This window comes from Copadichromis virginalis, linkage group LG15 (assembly GCF_057382275.1).
Source record: "Copadichromis virginalis isolate Kocher_CV1m ecotype Utaka linkage group LG15, C_Virginalis_male_GT1.1, whole genome shotgun sequence".
Taxonomy (NCBI): domain Eukaryota; kingdom Metazoa; phylum Chordata; class Actinopteri; order Cichliformes; family Cichlidae; genus Copadichromis; species Copadichromis virginalis.
The window spans coordinates 20,976,484-20,994,543 of record NC_140632.1 but is presented as its reverse complement, the minus strand read 5'-3'; the positions used below and the strand labels follow the sequence as shown (position 1 = coordinate 20,994,543).

The 18,060-nt window shown below is 39.0% G+C and overlaps 2 protein-coding genes across 3 annotated transcripts in view; one reads left to right on the top strand and one right to left on the bottom strand.

Moving 5' to 3' along the window:
• The first annotated feature begins 1,694 nt into the window (after positions 1 to 1,694).
• On the top strand, positions 1,695 to 13,394 carry LOC146692318 (solute carrier family 22 member 2-like). 2 transcript variants are annotated; one of them, XM_085432401.1, is made up of 12 exons: positions 1,695 to 2,160; positions 5,340 to 5,387; positions 5,544 to 5,647; positions 7,549 to 7,703; positions 7,943 to 8,111; positions 9,434 to 9,548; positions 9,833 to 9,933; positions 10,013 to 10,227; positions 10,317 to 10,425; positions 10,505 to 10,617; positions 12,614 to 12,713; positions 13,044 to 13,394. In XM_085432401.1, exons 1-12 carry the CDS (start codon positions 1,810 to 1,812, stop codon positions 13,132 to 13,134), a joined length of 1,671 nt encoding a protein of 556 aa, XP_085288527.1. In that variant the 5' UTR covers positions 1,695 to 1,809; the 3' UTR covers positions 13,135 to 13,394. The 2 variants fall into 2 exon arrangements, with proteins under 2 accessions (XP_085288527.1, XP_085288528.1); XM_085432402.1 differs by lacking the exons at positions 10,505 to 10,617; positions 13,044 to 13,394.
• The window catches only part of LOC146692317 (plasminogen-like), a 21,628-nt gene continuing 16,695 nt past the window's right edge, over positions 13,128 to 18,060 (bottom strand). The window contains exons 18-19 of the mRNA XM_085432399.1: positions 14,684 to 14,829; positions 13,128 to 13,525 (exon numbers count right to left, since the gene is read on the bottom strand). Coding sequence (XP_085288525.1) covers positions 13,364 to 13,525; positions 14,684 to 14,829 — 308 coding nt within the window. The 3' untranslated portion in view covers positions 13,128 to 13,363. The remainder of the gene's footprint in view (positions 13,526 to 14,683; positions 14,830 to 18,060) is intronic.

The window sequence follows — 18,060 nt, the reverse complement described above, 5'->3', positions numbered from 1 at the left end:
CAAGATGTTGCTGTGCAGCAAATAATGAATTCGAGACTGTGGAAAAAACCCAACACTTTCTGTTTCCTGGCTATGTCCATCTTTTCTATACAGTCTATAATGGCGTGGAGGCAAAAACAGGAAGAGGCAATCTTTCTAAAACTGGCTGGATGTTTGAAATCTGTTTTATTAAAAACTTAGGAAGATGAGACGATTTCTTATTATAACCAAAGAAACACAGCCTAGTCTTTGGAATTAATCAGGCTTAATTTAATTTTGTTCAAATCTGTGATATAAGCAATTTACAAATATGATAGAAGTAAGAGTTGAGAAATCTTACATGAGCACAACAAACAGCTGACCTTACATGTGACATACACAAGACAATGGTAGTAATGTTTCTGAAAAACAAAGCATGTAACAGAGGACAACTCATGAGACCATATGATCATATGATGATCCTAATGCTACCTAAGAAAGGTTAAAGTAAGAAAAACACATCCTATCAAAACCCTCATAATAATAATGATATTTCAGTAAAATCAGGGTTCTCCACGCAGCTTCCAGCTTCAGTCTAATTGTATCATAAAAGTCAACAATCAACTGTGTGTCATTGTTTCTTTCTACTGTGGTGCAGGAATAGCAGACACTGCCATTTACAATGAAAATAGATGAGAAGTTGCTTAATATAAATGCACTGACAGATCACTGCACAATAGTAACATTTTTAAGGACATGAAATGTACATGTCTTTAACTGAACCCTGGTTTTTCTGAAGGACTTAGAAAATGCTCATAACCTTTATTAATATGAAGACCATTCAAAGGTGGTTTTGATCAAAATCACTACATAGAAAATGAAAATGATGGTGAGGATGTGTTAGTAACAATGTCAAGTTTGAATAACACACACTGCACACTACAAAGATGCAACAATTATAGAAGGAAGAAAATACATTTTTTAAGTATTCATAAAATTTTTTCAGGTGTCAGTCTTTTAGAAGTCAAAATATTTTGGCTGTCATTTAAATGTCTCTCTTTGAAGAATTAGTTTTATAATGTAAGATAGAATTCATTTTACATTAGTGTTAGGGTTTGGCACTTACTTGTGAAGGTTAAACTTTGGGGTTAGCGGGTTGTGAATGCCTTGAAGTCAATAAATGCACTTACAACAATATCCACAAACATGTCTGTGTATTTATCCACGGTCCCTGGGCCTAAACACAGAGTCGGGCACAGAGCAGCTGCTCCAAGGTGAAGAAGGCCAGACAGAGATTTCTCTGATTTGCTCAACTTCTTTTAATCAAGTTAATTTTTCTCTAAATTCTATAAACTTCTTTGATTTCGGTTAAGAAAATAAATATGTACTGTTTAATGTAACACTGTTCTATATATACATTTTTTTTTTTTTTTACAAATTCCAGGAATACAGTGGATGGAGGCAGAGTGATTCAAACACAGTCATTTTTATTGTGTAGTTAATACACGTCACACCATTTTCTTAGAAAAATAAAAGACAGCTGACCATCCGTGTCATGTGATGTGATGATCGTGCATAAATATTGAAGCTAAGGCCATTCAAGCATTCCTTAAGAAGACATACATTTAATGATTGCATAATCCTGCTTTCTTCCTGTGTTTGACTTTATTAAACAGTAACACGCTGTTACCCAGCTGTGTTTCATCTGGCCCCTTTGGACTTGTGGATCGACCAGTGTGAGGTGCACGAGGTCTAAGCACCCCTGAAGGGACTCTGATAGTTTGCACTGATCCATGGTTTGCTGAACAGAACAAGATTTGACTTGATTTCTTAAACTTTGCGACAGTAAGGATGACCTTTGATGACCTCTTGGAAGAAGCCGGGTCATTTGGCCGCTGTCAGAGGCGAATCTTTGCCCTGCTCTGCCTCTTGTCGTTGCCCTTTGCAGGGGTATACGTCGGCATCGTATTCCAGGGTTTCACCCCTGATCATTGGTGTCGGGACCCTGCAGTGGTGGAGAGGAGGCATGCATGCGGCTGGAACCTGACAGACAGTCGCAGACTGACGGTGCCTCTGGTCAATAACTCTGGACTGGTGCAGCACAGCACCTGCGAGCAGTATGAGGTGGACTGGAATGCCACAGAGCTGACCTGTGACACACAGGAACTGGACCTGAGTGGAGTCCCACTTACAGCATGCAAGGTCAGTTCCTATATGACTGTTTTTCACAGTGTTTATGTATAATTTTCATATAGTTTCATGTATAGTTTCATATGCACAGTTTATGTAGATAAATGGGTGATGTTTTATAATTTAACTATAGTTTTATAGTTTAATAATGTCAGTCTTGAGCATTAAATAATGGATTCAGTGCTGTTATAGGTAGTAGAAACAAAAAGAAGACTGAAAATGTTTTTTTTAATGTTTTTGTTCATCAGTGACGTTATGGAAAGGCCAAAAAACCCCAAAACAAAACAGCCTTTAACTACTTTTACACAAGATAAAGTGTTCAAGGTACAGTTTTTTGGTTGGTAGATTGTTCCAGCATGTTAGAGAAATTCACAGAGCTGTTCTGTGTTCTGCTCTCTCAGCCGCTTTTGATGTAATCAGTCCCACACAGACTCCATGATGTTGATAATACGACTCTGTGGGGGACAGACCATCTGTTGTAGAACCCCTTGTGGCTGAAGATAGTTTACACTATTTTTACTTATGAGACTGACTGGATGTTAGGACTCGTCGCTTTCCTTCTGCGGATGAGTCAGAGACCAGATATCTCCCTGAGCACTGCGTTAAAATAATTTGAATCAGCGCAACAGACATTTACTATGGTTTTAGATTCTACACATTGTTCTTGCTTGTTCTGTGCTCAGGGCCTACTCTACCCCCAGTGCACTTCTTTTAGTTTTCAGCCACTGGTGACTGAAGAAAAGTCATCCATGAAGAAAACAAAGTGCCAAATACTAAAGTTCCTCTAATGGACACTTGAGGCTGGCTCCAAAATGCCACTATGAGTATGAATGAATATCTCTTGCTTTCTGTTAATCTTCATATATTTTAATTCATTCTACTCAGTAGCACCTGAGATGGCAATGTTTAATAATGGGTAGATAATAAGTTATTAAGAATACAACCAAAGAAAACAATTTTCCTTGTCCATATACACTGGGGCAAAAAAGTATTTAGTCAGCCACCAATTGTGCAAGTTCTACCACTTAAAAAGATGAGAGAGGCCTGTAATTTTTATCATAGGTGTACCTCAACTATGAGAGACAAAATGATGAAAAAAACGGAAAATCACATTGTCTAATTTTTAAATAATTTATTTGCAAATTATGGTGGAAAATAAGTATTTGGTCACCTACAAACAAGCAAGATTTCTGGCTCTTACAGACCTGTAACTTCTTCTGTAAGTGGTTCCTCTGCCCTCCACTCGTTACCTGTATGAACTTATCAGCATAAAAGACTCACTCCAAACTCCACTATTGCCAAGACCAAATAGCTGTCAAAGGACACCAGAAACAAAATTGTAGACCTGCACCAGGCTGGGAAGAGTGAATCTGCAAAAGGTAAGCAGCTTAGTGTGAAGAAATCAATCAAATCCTGTAGTGCCAGACGTGTCCCTCTGCTTAAGCCAGTAAATGTCCCGTCTGAAGTTTGTTAGAGAGCATTTGGATGATCCAGAAGAGGATTGGGAGATTGTTATATGGTCAGATGAAACCAAAATTGAACTTTTTGGTAAAAACTCTACTTGTCATGTCTGGAGGAGAAAGAATGCTGAGTTTCACCCAAAGAACACCATACCTACTGTGAAGCAGGGGGTGGAAACATCATGCTTTGGGGCTGTTTTTCTCCAAAGGGACCAGGAAGACTGAAACATGTAAACAAAACAATGAATGGGGCCATGTTTCATGAGGTTTTGACTGAAAACCTCCCAAGGAGGCAAGAGCATTCCAGATGATGCGTGCCTGGGTCTTTCAGCATGACAATGATCCCAAACACAGCGCCCGAGTAACGAAAAAGTGGTTTCGTAAGAAGCATTTCAAGGTTCTGCAGTGGCCTAACCAGTCTCCAGACCTTAACCCATAGAAAATCTTTGGAGGTGTCATGGTCCTGAGTCTGAGGACTCTGTGTTTTGTGTTTCTTTATATTATTCTTTGTTCTCGGTTATTCTGTTTTGTCTTTTGTTTAGGTTTGCTATGTGTTAGTGTTTTTGTTTCATGCCTGCCTGTGTTCTCTCTGTCTGTCCATGGTGTTATTGTGTCTGCTCATGAGTCTGCCTGTCAAGTTCAGTGTCCTGTCTGGTTCTCTGTGTCTCTTAGTTTCCTGTTTTATTCTGAAAGTTCATGTCTCATGTCAGTGTGTTCAGTTTTACCGCTCCCCTGTCTCGTTAGCCTAATTGCTCCCAGCTGTGTCTCCCTCCTGTGGCCCATTCCCTGATTACTCCCCGTGTATTTAAGCCCTGTGTTTTCCTGTGCTCTCTGTTGCGTTGTCTGTCTAACGCCATGTCTGTCTGCATTACTCTGTGTAACCCGGTGTTCATTCTGCGTCTCTCCGCCATCTTTCTTTGTGCATTTTGTTCCTCCTCCCGTGCGTGTTTGGTTTAAGTTTAGTTCTTTAGTTTTCCCCAGTTTAGGTTTGTTTACTCCCCGCTCTGCTCTTCCTGTTTTTGTCACCTTATCACCTCTGTAAATAAACACTCACTCGCACCCCAGCCAGTACCTGCATTTTGGATCCTTTTCTCAATTCACCACACGACTGCTGCCCAGCCGTGACAGGAGGGAGTTGAAAGTCTGTGTTGCCCAGCGACATCCCCAAAACATCACTGCTCTAGAGGAGATCTGCATGGAGGCATGGGACAAAATACCAGCAACAGTGTCTGAAAATCTTGTGAAGACTTACAGAAACCATTTGACCTCTTTCATTACCAACAAAGGGTATATTAAAAAGTATTGAGATGACCTTTTGTTATTGACCAAATACTTATTTTCCACCATAATTTGCAAATAAATTCTTTAAAAATCAGACAATGTGATTTTCTGGATTTTGTCTCTCATATTTGAAATATACCTATGATGAAAATTACAGACCTCTCTCTTGTTTTTAAGTGGGAGAACTTGTACAATTGGTGGCTGACTAAATACTTTTTTGCCTCACTGTATTCAGTAAGGATCAACAAGAAAAAGGTAAGACACTGTGTGTTGTAAGCAACACAAGGCTTCTAAAAGTGCGAAACCTTACAGTTTACAGAGTTACTTGTTAGTTGGAGCCTGTGTTCCCATTGGGGAAGACAAATGTCCGAAAAACACAACTGAAAAGCTTTGTGTGAAGTGTTTAAACTGTCCTTATTGGATTAAATGTTTACTTTTTTTGTCTTTCAGGAAAGCTGGGAGTATCAGTATGAAGGCAGGAAATCCTTCGTCACAGAGGTGAGAAGACAGTTTGCGTAAACTTAACAAAGTTGATTTAGATTTAAGAGAATTCCCTAAAATTTCTCTGTATTAATTGACTAAACTGTGCAGGTATGTAAGTGAAATTGGAAGTTTTCATATAGACATGAAAAAATGTCTTTGTTCCTTTTTCAGTTCAATCTGGTGTGTTCAGATGGATGGTTGGTGGACATGTTCCAGTCTACTCTCAATGTGGGCTTCTTGGTTGGCAGTTTCGCTTTTGGATACTTTGCTGACAGGTGAGGCTCCAACAACCATCAAGTTTACTGTGCTGGCCAGGTAACATATACAGGGTGGGCCATTTATATGGATACAAAATGGGAATGGTTGGTGATACTTAAGTCCTGTTTGTGGCACATTAGTATATGTGAGGGGGCAAACTCCTCAAGATGGGTGGTGACCATGGTGGCCATTTAGAAGTCGGCCATCTTGGATACAACTTTTGTTTTTTCAATAGGAAGAGGGCCATGTGACACATCAAACTTATTGGTAATGTCACAAGAAAAACAATGGTGTGCTTGGTTTCAACGTAACTTTATTCTTTCATGAGTTATTTACAAGTTTCTCTTTGTTCACAGCCATTGACATGTCGAGGTTAACACGTGAGGAGCGGATTGAAATTGTGTTGATATCTGGTGAACACAGTAACCGGGTCATTGCAGCAGATTTCAATGCAAGACACCCTACGAGACCACCCATCTCCCATGCTACAGTTAGCAAACTGCTTGCTAAGTTTTGTGAAACTGGTTCAGTGTTGGATTTGCCAAAATGTGGAGGCAAGAAAACTGTCACTAATGAAGAAACATCAGTGGCTGTCCTAGCTTCATTCTGCAAGAGCCCACAGTATAGCACTCGCCGCATGTCACTGGAGAGTGGCATTAGTCGAACATCCCTTTGGCGGATATTAGCTACTCACAAATGGCACCCTTACAAACTCCAGCTACTGCAGCATCTCAACTAGGATGGCCCAGATCGGCGCACAGAATTTGCAGAATGGGCAAAACAAAAATTGGAACAGGACCCTCAGTTCACGCAGAAGATTTTGTTCAGTGATGAGGCAAACTTTTATGTGAATGGTGAAGTTAACAAACAAAACCACCGCTATTGGTCTGACACTAACCCACATTGGATGGATCCCTTCAAGACTGTTGGAACAACAAAAGTGATGGTTTGGTGTGGTATATGGGGTACAACAATAGTGGGTCCATTCTTCATCAATGGAAACCTCAAGGCCACTGGATATTTGAAATTGCTACATGATGTGTTTCCCTCTTTATGCACTGAAGCTGCACGTTCCCTGAGTTTTTCCAGCAAGATGGTGCACCACCACATTATGGGTGCCAGGTCCGAGCATTCCTAGATGAACAGTTTCTTGGAAAGTGGATTGGTCGTCATGGGCCAGTTGAATGGCCCCCAAGGTCTCCCGATCTGACCCCCTTAGACTTTTATCTTTGGGGTCATCTGAAGGCAATTGTCTATGGTGTGAAGATACGAGATGTGCAGCATCTGAAACTACGGATACTGGATGCCTGTGCTGGCATTTCTCCTGCGGTGTTGCTATCAGTGTGTAAAAAGTGGGAGAAGAGGGTTGCATTGACAATCCAACACAATGGGCAGCACATTGAACACATTTTATAAGTGGTCAGAAACTTGTAAATAACACATGAAAGAATAAAGTTACGTTGAAACCAAGCACACCATTGTTTTTCTTGTGACATTACCAATAAGTTTGATGTGTCACATGGCCCTCTTCCTATTGAAAAAACAAAAGTTGTATCCAAGATGGCCGACTTCTAAATGGCCACCGTGGTCACCACCCATCTTGAGGAGTTTGCCCCCTCACATATACTAATGTGCCACAAACAGGACTTTAATATCACCAACCACTCCCATGTTATTACGGTGTATCCATATAAATGGCCCACCCTGTATAATTACAACTGTGTTTTATAGAAAAATATAACTATAACACCCCTGAAACACATGAAGGCATGTTTGTGTGGTATGAATAGGCACACTCCTGCAGGCCTCTTGTGGCTAGACTTGTGGCTCTGATGTGTCCTGGAGTGGATATATTATTTTCAAAATAATATTCATTCAACAAATCCCCACCTGATGTATTTTCCATTTCACTCTGCAGGTTTGGCAGGCAGATCAGTTTCTTGGTGTCCAACATTTTGAATGCAGTAGCAGGAATCGCAGTGGCTATAGCGCCAAACTACATCTCCATCCTTGTGTTCAGGACCATCCTTGGCTTCAGTGTCAAAGGAGGCTGGATGACCTCATATGTGCTGCGTAATCATCTCCATGTTTTCTGAAACAGATTTTTTCTCTGAGGCATTTTCATAGCTAACTGTGTAGAAATGACACGGCCTAACTTTTGATCATACATTTTCAAATTATTTTTAGGTGAATAATGCAAGAATTTTCTTACATTTGTGGAATTTATATACTTGTGTTATTTTTGCATGTCACATTGTTTTGTTTCTAACAAAATTGTCTTACTTTTAATACCATTCCTGTCCCTCTGTTAGTCACAGAGATTGTTGGTGTGAAGTACAGGAGAACAGTGGGTATCTTGTACCAGATGTTCTTCAGTGTGGGTCTCCTCATCCTTCCTTTGCTCGCCTACTTTATCACAGACTGGCGCTGGCTCCAGGTCACCTTCACTGTGCCCTACGTGCTCTTCGTGTGTTATTACTGGTAAAAAACCAAACAAACAAAAAAGAAAAAAAAAATCTCAATGTTGTTTGACATTGTCATCGTGTACACATGACAATGTCAAACAAAAACAGACATCTGTCTGTGCCTGCCTTTGCGCTCATAAATGACCAGTGGCATTTATGACAGTGCGTCACCTTCATATATATATATATGTATATATGAATATTCCAGTGTTCAGCATGCTGATCGCCTGATCTCTGAGGCAATCATTGCATCACAGTAAGGGTTAGGGAGTCGGGGGCAAGGCATTGGACTACCAATCACGCCATGTGGACATGACAGTCCACATGGCGTGATCATCCAGAAAAAAATGCTCACTTGAAATGAACTACTAGTCACTTTTTCATCACTCTTATGTAAAATTTTAGATCTGTACTTGTTCAGAAATGTCCAACACTCTATGTCATTTTTTCACATAATAGTGTTATCAATATTGTCCATTGGCCAGAGGGGCCGATGGCGCGAGATGGCAGCCTCGCCTCTGTCTCGAAAAGACCCTCAAACCTGTTTTTGGCTTTCCTTGCACACACATTTGGATACTAATCAATTGGATACTAATCAAGGATTTTGTGCACTACTGCAAGTTGTTTGGATAATTGCACAAATAGGCATATATGCAGGTTACGTAATAAAGTGGTATGTGAGTTTGGATCAGGAAACAAGACTTACAGTACTTCTGGCATGAGATGGTGCTTCCCTTTTAGATCAAAATAGATTTTCCCACTAAATTTATTATAGTAAAAGGAAAACAAAAACTGCCCATTATCTTTGGGACTATGGTTTATATATGATGTATCTCATTGCTTTTGTTCTGTGCTGATGCAGGAAGCACTCTGGCCTTTAAATAGTAAAGCAAGAAGTAAGGTTATGGAAGTCAGCAAGGTGGACGGAGATGTAGTACTTCTTCCTCTCCTGCTGTGGTTTCAGAGTCAAGATTCAAAGTGTTTATTGTCATGTGTGCAAAGAAAAAGCTTCTCTCTGTACAATGAAATTCTTTCTCTGCTGTCCACACGCAGATGCCGGTTAACATGTACAAATAGATAAAATAAAAATATCATGAATAAATACATGGAGACAAAAAAATTTAAGTATTAAATAGATTTATGTGCAAAAGAGCTATGAGCTTAATATGCTGGTTTAATTACTTGTTCCATAATAATAACCATTTTCACCTTGCATATTTACCATAGTCACTTTCCAGGGAGTTAAAAAGCTCCTCATCTCCTAAATAATGTATAAATCTTTTCAGTTAAGATTTTTATCTACAGACTTGCACCTTTAGACACTTCTTTGTTTCTCAGGTTTATCCCAGAGTCTCCGAGGTGGCTCATCTCTCAGAACCGTTCCTCCAAAGCTTTGAAGATCACTGAAGCTGTGGCCAGAGAGAACCACAGGACACTGTTCAAGAATACGGAGGTAGGCCGATTAAATAGTTCACTTACAGAACAATTTAAGAGTTTATAGATAGCAATGACTAAAGGAACAATATATTCACCAAATATGTTTATCAGTTTAATGCTGATTTTAGTATTTAATGGAATTTGTTGACAAAGATAAAGAAAATCACCAAAACTATTCTCTAACATTTCATTTCCACTAACAGGAAACATTAAGACCTATTAACTCCTTATTTCTACCATTATTTTATGACACTTTTTAATCCTGCTTTAATCTCACATTTCCATGTTTTTATTTCCCAGTCACTGACTGATGGTGAAGGTGAGTCTACCTCTGCCTCTTTGCTGGACCTAATCAGAACTCCAAACATGAGAAAGCACACCTTCATCCTCATGTTCAACTGGTGAGACTTGCCTGAAATCACACACGTTTTTTTTGCCTACATGCAGTTGATGCTGAACCTCTGTGTTTGTTGTGCACAGGTTCACCAGTGCTGTGGTTTATCAAGGCCTCGTCATGCGCTTGGGGATAGCAGGAGGAAACGTCTACATTGACTTTCTCATTTCTGGCTTGGTGGAATTTCCTGCCGCCTTCCTTATCCTCTTCACCATTGAACGTATTGGCCGGCGTCTCCCATTCGCCACTGCGAATATCGTAGCTGGAGCTTCGTGCTTCATTGCTGCTTTCATTCCTGACAGTGAGTTTTATGCATAGACTGTACAGAAAACACAGACATGGTCACCACCCTGGTACCCATTGGTTATTGACTTCCTGTGTGTATCTCAGGCTTGTTCTGGTTAAAGACAGCGGTTGCCTGTATCGGTCGGTTGGGGATCACCATGGCCTTTGAGATGGTGGTGTTTGTTAACACAGAGCTCTACCCCACATTTGTCAGGTGAGGAAACTAATTATAACCTGCTGAAGTTATAACCAGGAAATTGTGTTTATCTCTCCATCATTTTGACTGAATACAGGAACCTGGCAGTGTCTGTTTGTTCTACTCTGTGTGATGTTGGAGGCATTGTGTCCTCATTCCTGCTGTACAGACTGGCTGCTATCTGGCTGGAACTGCCACTCATCATCTTTGGTGGGTTTATAATGTTTACCAGTAAGCATGTATATGAAAAAAAAAATACTAGATGAAAGGTGCAAAACCACATATTTATGTCTTCTCAGGCTGAATTCTTAAGAATGTTAAGGACTGTGCTCTACATTGCCACTAATATATTTTGGAAAAGGATGAATCTACAGACAAAATACGTACAAAAAATATTCTGTATTTTATGTACATAGCTCAACTAATGTGAATGTGCGAGTGAATGTGAGTGCAAATGGTTGTCTGTCCCTGTGTGTTGGCCCTGCGACAGACTGGCGACCTGTCCAGGGTGTACCCCGCCTCTCGCCCTAAGACAGCTGGGATAGGCTCCAGCGCCCCCCGTGACCCTGAAAAGGATAAGCGGAAGCGAATGGATGGATGGATGAACTAATGTTAGAGAAATGTATCTATTTTGACATTTGCTTTAAAGGTGTTTACTCTCACCAAATCACATAGATGTTACTAGAATTAAAGAGTACAGATGCAGCTGAACAAGCAGGTTTAGTCTGGATTTCATCTCTTGAGTTTTCCAATTTTAGATAAAGATTCAGCTGTTTGTTATTTATTATATTTATAAGAACGTCCCTCTCCCTCAAATCAAAACAAAACCAAACAAACAAAACCCCTGAAAGCATAATATTACTTTGCCGATGGGTTGCCAGAAAAATACTGATAAAAAATTTTAAAATTAAGATTTGGGGGAAATATGTCAGAGATTTTCCGTATGGGCTGTATAGGATTTCTTCTGTAGAATGTATGTGATAAATAAAACACATTTACATGGATAAAAGCTACACAATTACCTAATGATATATTCAAACATGCATGTAATGTAATAGTTAGGCTTAAAATGGCAGAAAAGTAGTTTTGTTCATTGTAATTAATTAATAACATATTATATATTTTATCCATATTTAATATAATAAAAATAAATAGCAACTATTACTTTTTTTTTTTTTTTATAAAACTAGTAACTGGGTTTTAAAAGGTAACAAATCAAGTTCATAGATTTACCTTTTCAAAAACATCCATAAAATGTTAATAATGTACTCTTAATAACAGATCCTAACAAGGAAAAACAAATGGATCAGATATAATTTCACAAAGCAGTGACACTATTTATGGAATAAAGTAGTAAGTAGTAATATAGCATCACTATGTTTCGATTTGCCATATTTGTCCTTAAAAACATTTAAAACTTTTTTTAAAAAGTCTACTGCTGCTGTAAAACCCCTTCATCACTTAATGTGAATTTTTACTTACGTAAAACTACAAAGAAATTACAAAAAATATTTTGGCACTCACAGTGTTGTTGAATTACATCAGTTATAGAATAATGTTCTTGCAGGTTTGAGTAATGGTTGTACTGGCTGCTGACTGTGAATGGTCCTTTTTTGTCACCCGACTTTAGCCAGTATTTTTTCGACAACAACTTCAGGATGTTTCCTGAAGCAGTAAACTAGAATTTAACATCTTATAGGTTATTCAAAGGAAGTAATCTGTTAAATTACAAGTTTCAGTTCATTTTATAGAGCCCACTGTCCAGAGTTTGAGCCATCCACACAGTATAATACAATGTTACTAACTGCCTGTGTAACTATTCTTTGGAGTGAATAATTCAAGTAATTCATTAAATGCAATATTTTTAGCTAATGTTTAACTAAAATGCTCAGAGAATGTTTTATACTGATACCAGTTCCTTTAATGCTTTTGTAGGAGCTCCTGAGTGTTTTAAAAAGTGATAATTGTTTATTCATTCGATATTTTATTTATTACAAAGATGTTAAAAGCTTTTTATTTAGTTTTTAATCAACAACAATTTGAGTCAGAAATATATATTTTTACTAGCCTACGTGTGATTATGACACACTAAATTTAAAAAACAGAACAATATCGGAAATTGAAAAGTCTTTAGCTTTTTTTGTAGGAAATAATTAAAATAATTTTGCAATTACACTGACATCATCTGCATCTTGTTTTGGTACAGGCGCTGTGGCAATCATAGCTGGAGGTTTGGTGCTGTTACTTCCTGAAACCAAAGGAGTACCTCTCCCTGAAACCATTGATGATATTGAGTTCCCTAATTGGTAAAATGTCCCAGTTTTTTCAGTCATAACACATTCAGAATCCCGTTTACTGAGTACAGCTAAAGTATTAGTCCAGAGGTCCATATGAAGAGCACTGTGTATAACTTGTTATATTAATGAGTAAAGTAATCCTTCTTCTGAGTTCATATTACTTTTTAAAGGCATTACAATTAGCATTTGTTTTTCATCACTTCTTTTTGTAAAACTTACGTAAAATTCAAAGAAAGTCTGTACTAAAGTTTCATTGTAACTGATAAGGAAACTTATCTCAATAGACATTTACTATGCATTATTTGTGGGTGTAGTGTCAAAATGTTTTCTCTCTCTCAGGAAAAAGCGGAGCCACGAAGAAAATCATCAAATGAAGAATCTTCTGAAGTCTGAAGATCAGATGAAAAACAGGGAAACAACTACTGAATGATTACATTTTATTTCACCCAAACACAAGGAAGTACGTTTTTAATATTTGTATAATTTCCTTGTTTCGTTTAAGTATTGTTTTTCCAAATTTCATTCATTGTTCATTGTCCTTCTTTTTTTAAACCAGTAACATGCGCTGTTTATAGTGTATCCACATCAGTCAGCAGTGCTTGTAATATCAGAGCAGAACAGTGTACATATGTTAAGATCCTCAATAACCACATTGCAGTTTAGTTGGTTTTGATGGTTCTATCTATCCAGTCCACAAACTTAGACACTCGAGCGTAGACGCCAGGTTTCATGGCATTAGCACAGCCCAGACCCCAGGATGTGACACCCTGCAAGACAAACCTGTTTTGCGAATAACACACTAGAGGACCACCACTGTCACCCTACAAGGAGAAAACACACACATATACATATATTTTACTGTTCAATTCACACACTAGCTGCTTTTGATGCCATTGAGGTTAACTGCTGGCAAAACTAACAGAGAAGAAACAGAGGAATTGTTTGGCCAGTGGCTCATTTAAAAAATATAACAGAAGACTAATTAAGGCATTGGAAATAGCACATCTACTGTATTTGTTGTTGACTATATACATTGAAAAAGTGGGATACTAAGATTTATTTAACACATTTGACTTGAGTCCTTTTACCTTTTAGGCAGGCCAGACAATAAAACAAAATAAAAAAATAAAAAAATAATAAATTAGTAAAATTACAGAATTTACTCTAGACCCCAAAACAGGAAATTTCCTCTTATTTACTTGTTCCTGTTAGTAAATTATGTTGGTGTACTATGAATGGCAATGGGGGTGAGCAGTCTTATTAAATTACAGGAGTTCAGAATTGATACACTCGTTCACATTTTCTATCATTGTCCAGTGGGTTGGGTTTGAGTCTTCTTCAGGACTATCCTGGCCCCCGTGCCTTATGTTTGACACCCCAGAACTAAAGATCACTGATAACATGAGTGTGCCATAAAACACATTCATGTTAATATAATTTTAAAATTGGGTCGCTTTTTCCATGTTTAATCAATGCTACAAATAAGTGGAGGTTTAATTCAAACAAGTATCAGAGAAATGTTTAGTCAATATTCCAGTTACTAAAACAACCATCAGGTAATCATTGTCATCACAGTTCTTTATATCTCGATTTAAATCATCTAAATAACCATCTAAATATTTACTGTTAATATGGAAAATTTACATGCATAACAGATAAAAGAAGTTCAAACATCTGTCTAGTGTTGATTAGATTTTTTTTTGTGTGTGTGATAACAGAGGACTCAAAAAACTTCAACATGTTTGTAAAATCAAATTTTTCCTGGTTTGAATGTTTGATTTGATTTGATTTGATTTTGGTAGCTTTAATTTATCAGTCTGCAATTTTCTAATATTTTAGAATGACTTTTAATTTGTTGTGAGTTTAATAGTTGATTGTTGAAAGAACTTCTAAATCCAAAGTACTCTAACTTTATGAAATCTTTTCTCATGTATGGTGAACTGTTCTATTGTAAATATATTTTTTTTAAAAAATTGTACCTGGCAGCTGTCTGTTCCTCCTTCGATATTTCCAGCACACATCTCATGATCTTTGACTCTGCCGTTCAGGTATGCTGGGCGATTGCAGACCCTATTCTCAATCACAGGGAAACCAGCTTCCTTAAGGGTGCCGTCACCTCCCGTACCTGCAGACACAATTCTCAGCGGTTATCCTCCTTGTCATTATGATAAGACATGTTTAAACCAGTGGCTGTTGTTTGCATAAAAAAAAAATACTATTATCAACTTCTTGTATGTTGGTTCTATTGCACTGGTCTTTATGTCTCCTTAAAAGTAATTTTTGTCTTAAAAAAGCTACTTTGTTTGAACAAAGTGGAAAACATTCTATAAATGATTAAACAGCTACAATGTTATGTCCAAGGCACCTGTGCATTGTATTTCAAAGTGACATACAGTATCAGCACCATTCAAGCCAGAGTTTACTCAACATTTGTACATAATAATGATGTGGGGTATAGTTAAAAGATCACAAACTTATTTTTAAAACTAAACATAGAAGAATTGTTTATAAGTTGTCCTGTAAGGTAGGAGTACACAATTATTTCAATCAGAAGATTACAGTTTTTTCTGAATGCTTAAACCCTAACTGTGATTCCTGTAGCACAATCTCTAAAACTATTCAGACTTATAGCAAAACCACTCACTGAGTTTGCAAAACTAAAAGCACAAAAACTGCTTTGCACTCAGTTTGCAATTTTGTAACACACACTTTGCAAAACTGTAGGCACAATTCACTGCACAACACTCAATTACCAAATTTCCAACACACTCCTAGCAAAAGTATACAAAAAACACAAGCTGTGTGTGCGGAGTACAATGGAGGGAGCAGAAAGAGTGAGAAGTAGAGGAGGCCGAGGAAGAGGACGTGGAGGTGAAGAAGTAGGATGAAGAGGACGACAAGGACAAGGAGGAGCAAGAGGAAGACGAGGAGGAGGGAGAGGAAGATGAGGAGGGGGGAGAGGAAGGGTAGGAAGAGTAAGAAATAGAATTGCTGATGACATCAGAGCTACAATAGTGGACCATGTAATCAACCGTGGAATGACCCTGAGGGAAGCTGGCCAACGGGTCCAGCCTAACTCGAGCCGCTACACTGTAGCAAGTACCATAAGGACATCTTGAAATGAGAATCGGTTAGTACAGTCACTTCGCACAAAGATTTGTAGCACTGCCATATGCCAATGAGAAACACACCAATACCATTGATGTAAAAATACTGAAATTGTTACTTTACAGAATTGCTAGATGACCAGATGCTGGGGGCAGAGGAAGCATGTTCACTGCAGACCAAGTAACCCATATAGTCATTATGGCGATTGCAAATAATCCTATACTTGGAAATAAACACTTGTGTTTGTTTTGATGTGTTTGAATAAACACCAGTACTTGAAGTTTGGATCCCTCTATGGTTATGGATCTATGACAGAAGTATGAGCTCAAACTGACATAGCCTACCTTGTGCACAGAGAAAGCAAAGGCCAGATGTGTTTTGTATTCATACCATCAGTGTGCAGTTGGCGCATTGTGTGCTTAGTAGATGATGGCTTGTGTGTACTGTTTGATACGGAAACACCATTTTTACGAAGGTGTGAAGAGTTAATCTAGCTGTGTTTGCTTTTGCAAGAGAACTACAATGTTTTGATGATTGGGTGACAGGTTTTCTTATTTGTGTGAAGAGTTTTGCAAAATTAGCCAATAGTTACAAAAAATGTGCTTAAGCAATCAGAAAAAACTGTAAGTCAGCATAGCTTGAGCTCAATTAGCACACAATTAACCAGGTGGAAACACTAGGAGTCAAAATTTAGCACACACCAATCAGAACCTGCGATGGATAGATAAAAGGGCCAAAGTCAGCTCATTCAGGTTTGAAACAATGGATCCAAAGAGATGCAAAGGAAGAGGACGTGGTGGAGAAAGAGGACGTGGTGAAGGAGGAGGACGTGGTGGAGGAAGAGGACATGGTGGAGGAAGAGGACATGGTGAAAGAGGACATGGTGAAAGAGGAGGACGTGGTGGAAGAGGAGGAGGAGGTGGTCTAGGACAACAGGAAGGTGGTGGAGGAGGAGGGAGAGGTGGAGGAGGAGGAGGACGTGGTGAAGGAGGTGGAGGTGGAGAACGATGGCGACAAGGAAGGGGAAGAGCAAGGGCAAGAAGACAGTCAGTCTCGGATGAAATTCGAGCCACTTTAGTTGACCATGTCCTTGTCCATGGGATGACTATGAGGGAGGCTGGGCAACGAGTACAACCAAATTTGAGTCGCTTCACTGTTGCCTCCATCATCAGAACCTTCAGGGAGGAAAACAGGTAGGTGTACTTGCAGTAAGACTGCTTCGTACAGTAACGTTTAAGTTACTGAACTTATGTGTCTTGAGTTTCAGTATGTTTCCATTATTTGCCTGTAAAATGAATGTGTGACAGTTACAGTAATGAGTGCTTCTATTTTTGTAGGACACAGAGACGACCACCTGGTGGAGGCAGGTTAAGGCTTTTGTCGGAGGAGCAAGAGAGGGAACTTGTAAACATGGTAATTGCAAATAATGTAATCCGCCTGCAAGAGATTCAAAGGAGAGTGATTGAGGATGATCATCTTTTTCGAGGTATAAATGCCATCAGCCTCTCCACAATTGACCGCGTCCTCCGAAAGAATCAATTCCGGATGAAACAGGCATACCGAGTCCCTTTCGAACGAAACTCTGACAGAGTGAAAAACCAACGTGTGGAATATGTTCAGGTATGAGTTTGGATATTGTATAAAGTATTGTGTACCATCACAGCATGGCAGTTTATGCTGCCATTTCAGCACTCTTGAACTGTGGTTCAGGGTACCGATTGACTCTACTGTGTTATGTGTTTTGCAGAGAATCTTTGAGATTGAAGGACGGCCTGTTCCCCATGAAATAATCTTTGTGGATGAGGCAGGTTTTAACCTGACCAAAAGAAGGAAAAGGGGGAGGAACATAATTGGCCATCGGGCTATTGTAAATGTCCCTGGTCAGCGTGGGGGGAATGTCACTATGTGCGCAGCCATCAGCCAACGAGGGGTACTCCACCGCCATGGCGTACTAGGACCCTATAACACTATGCTTCTCCTTGCTTTTCTTGAAGGTTTAAGACAACATATGTTCCAGCTGGACTACAGGGAACCAGCACAGCCAGAGCAGCCTCACTACGTTGTTGTGTGGGATAACGTCAGCTTCCATCGCGCTGCTCTGGTTCGTGACTGGTTTACCAATAACCCAAGGTTTTCTAATATCTTTCTGCCTGCATACTCTCCCTTTCTAAACCCGATAGAGGAGTTATTTTCGGCATGGCGGTGGAAAGTGTATGACCGAGAACCTTATGTCCGTGTTCACCTCCTT

Bases quoted from the DNA above. Each gene is read 5' to 3' on its own strand.
- LOC146692318 (XM_085432401.1), top strand. From the start codon at position 1,810: ATGACCTTTGATGACCTCTTGGAAGAAGCCGGGTCATTTGGCCGCTGT. The intron at 9,549-9,832 runs GTAGGCCGATTA...TTTATTTCCCAG, and splicing joins CACTGTTCAAGAATACGGAG to TCACTGACTGATGGTGAAGG. The intron at 10,426-10,504 runs GTGAGGAAACTA...GACTGAATACAG, and splicing joins CTCTACCCCACATTTGTCAG to GAACCTGGCAGTGTCTGTTT.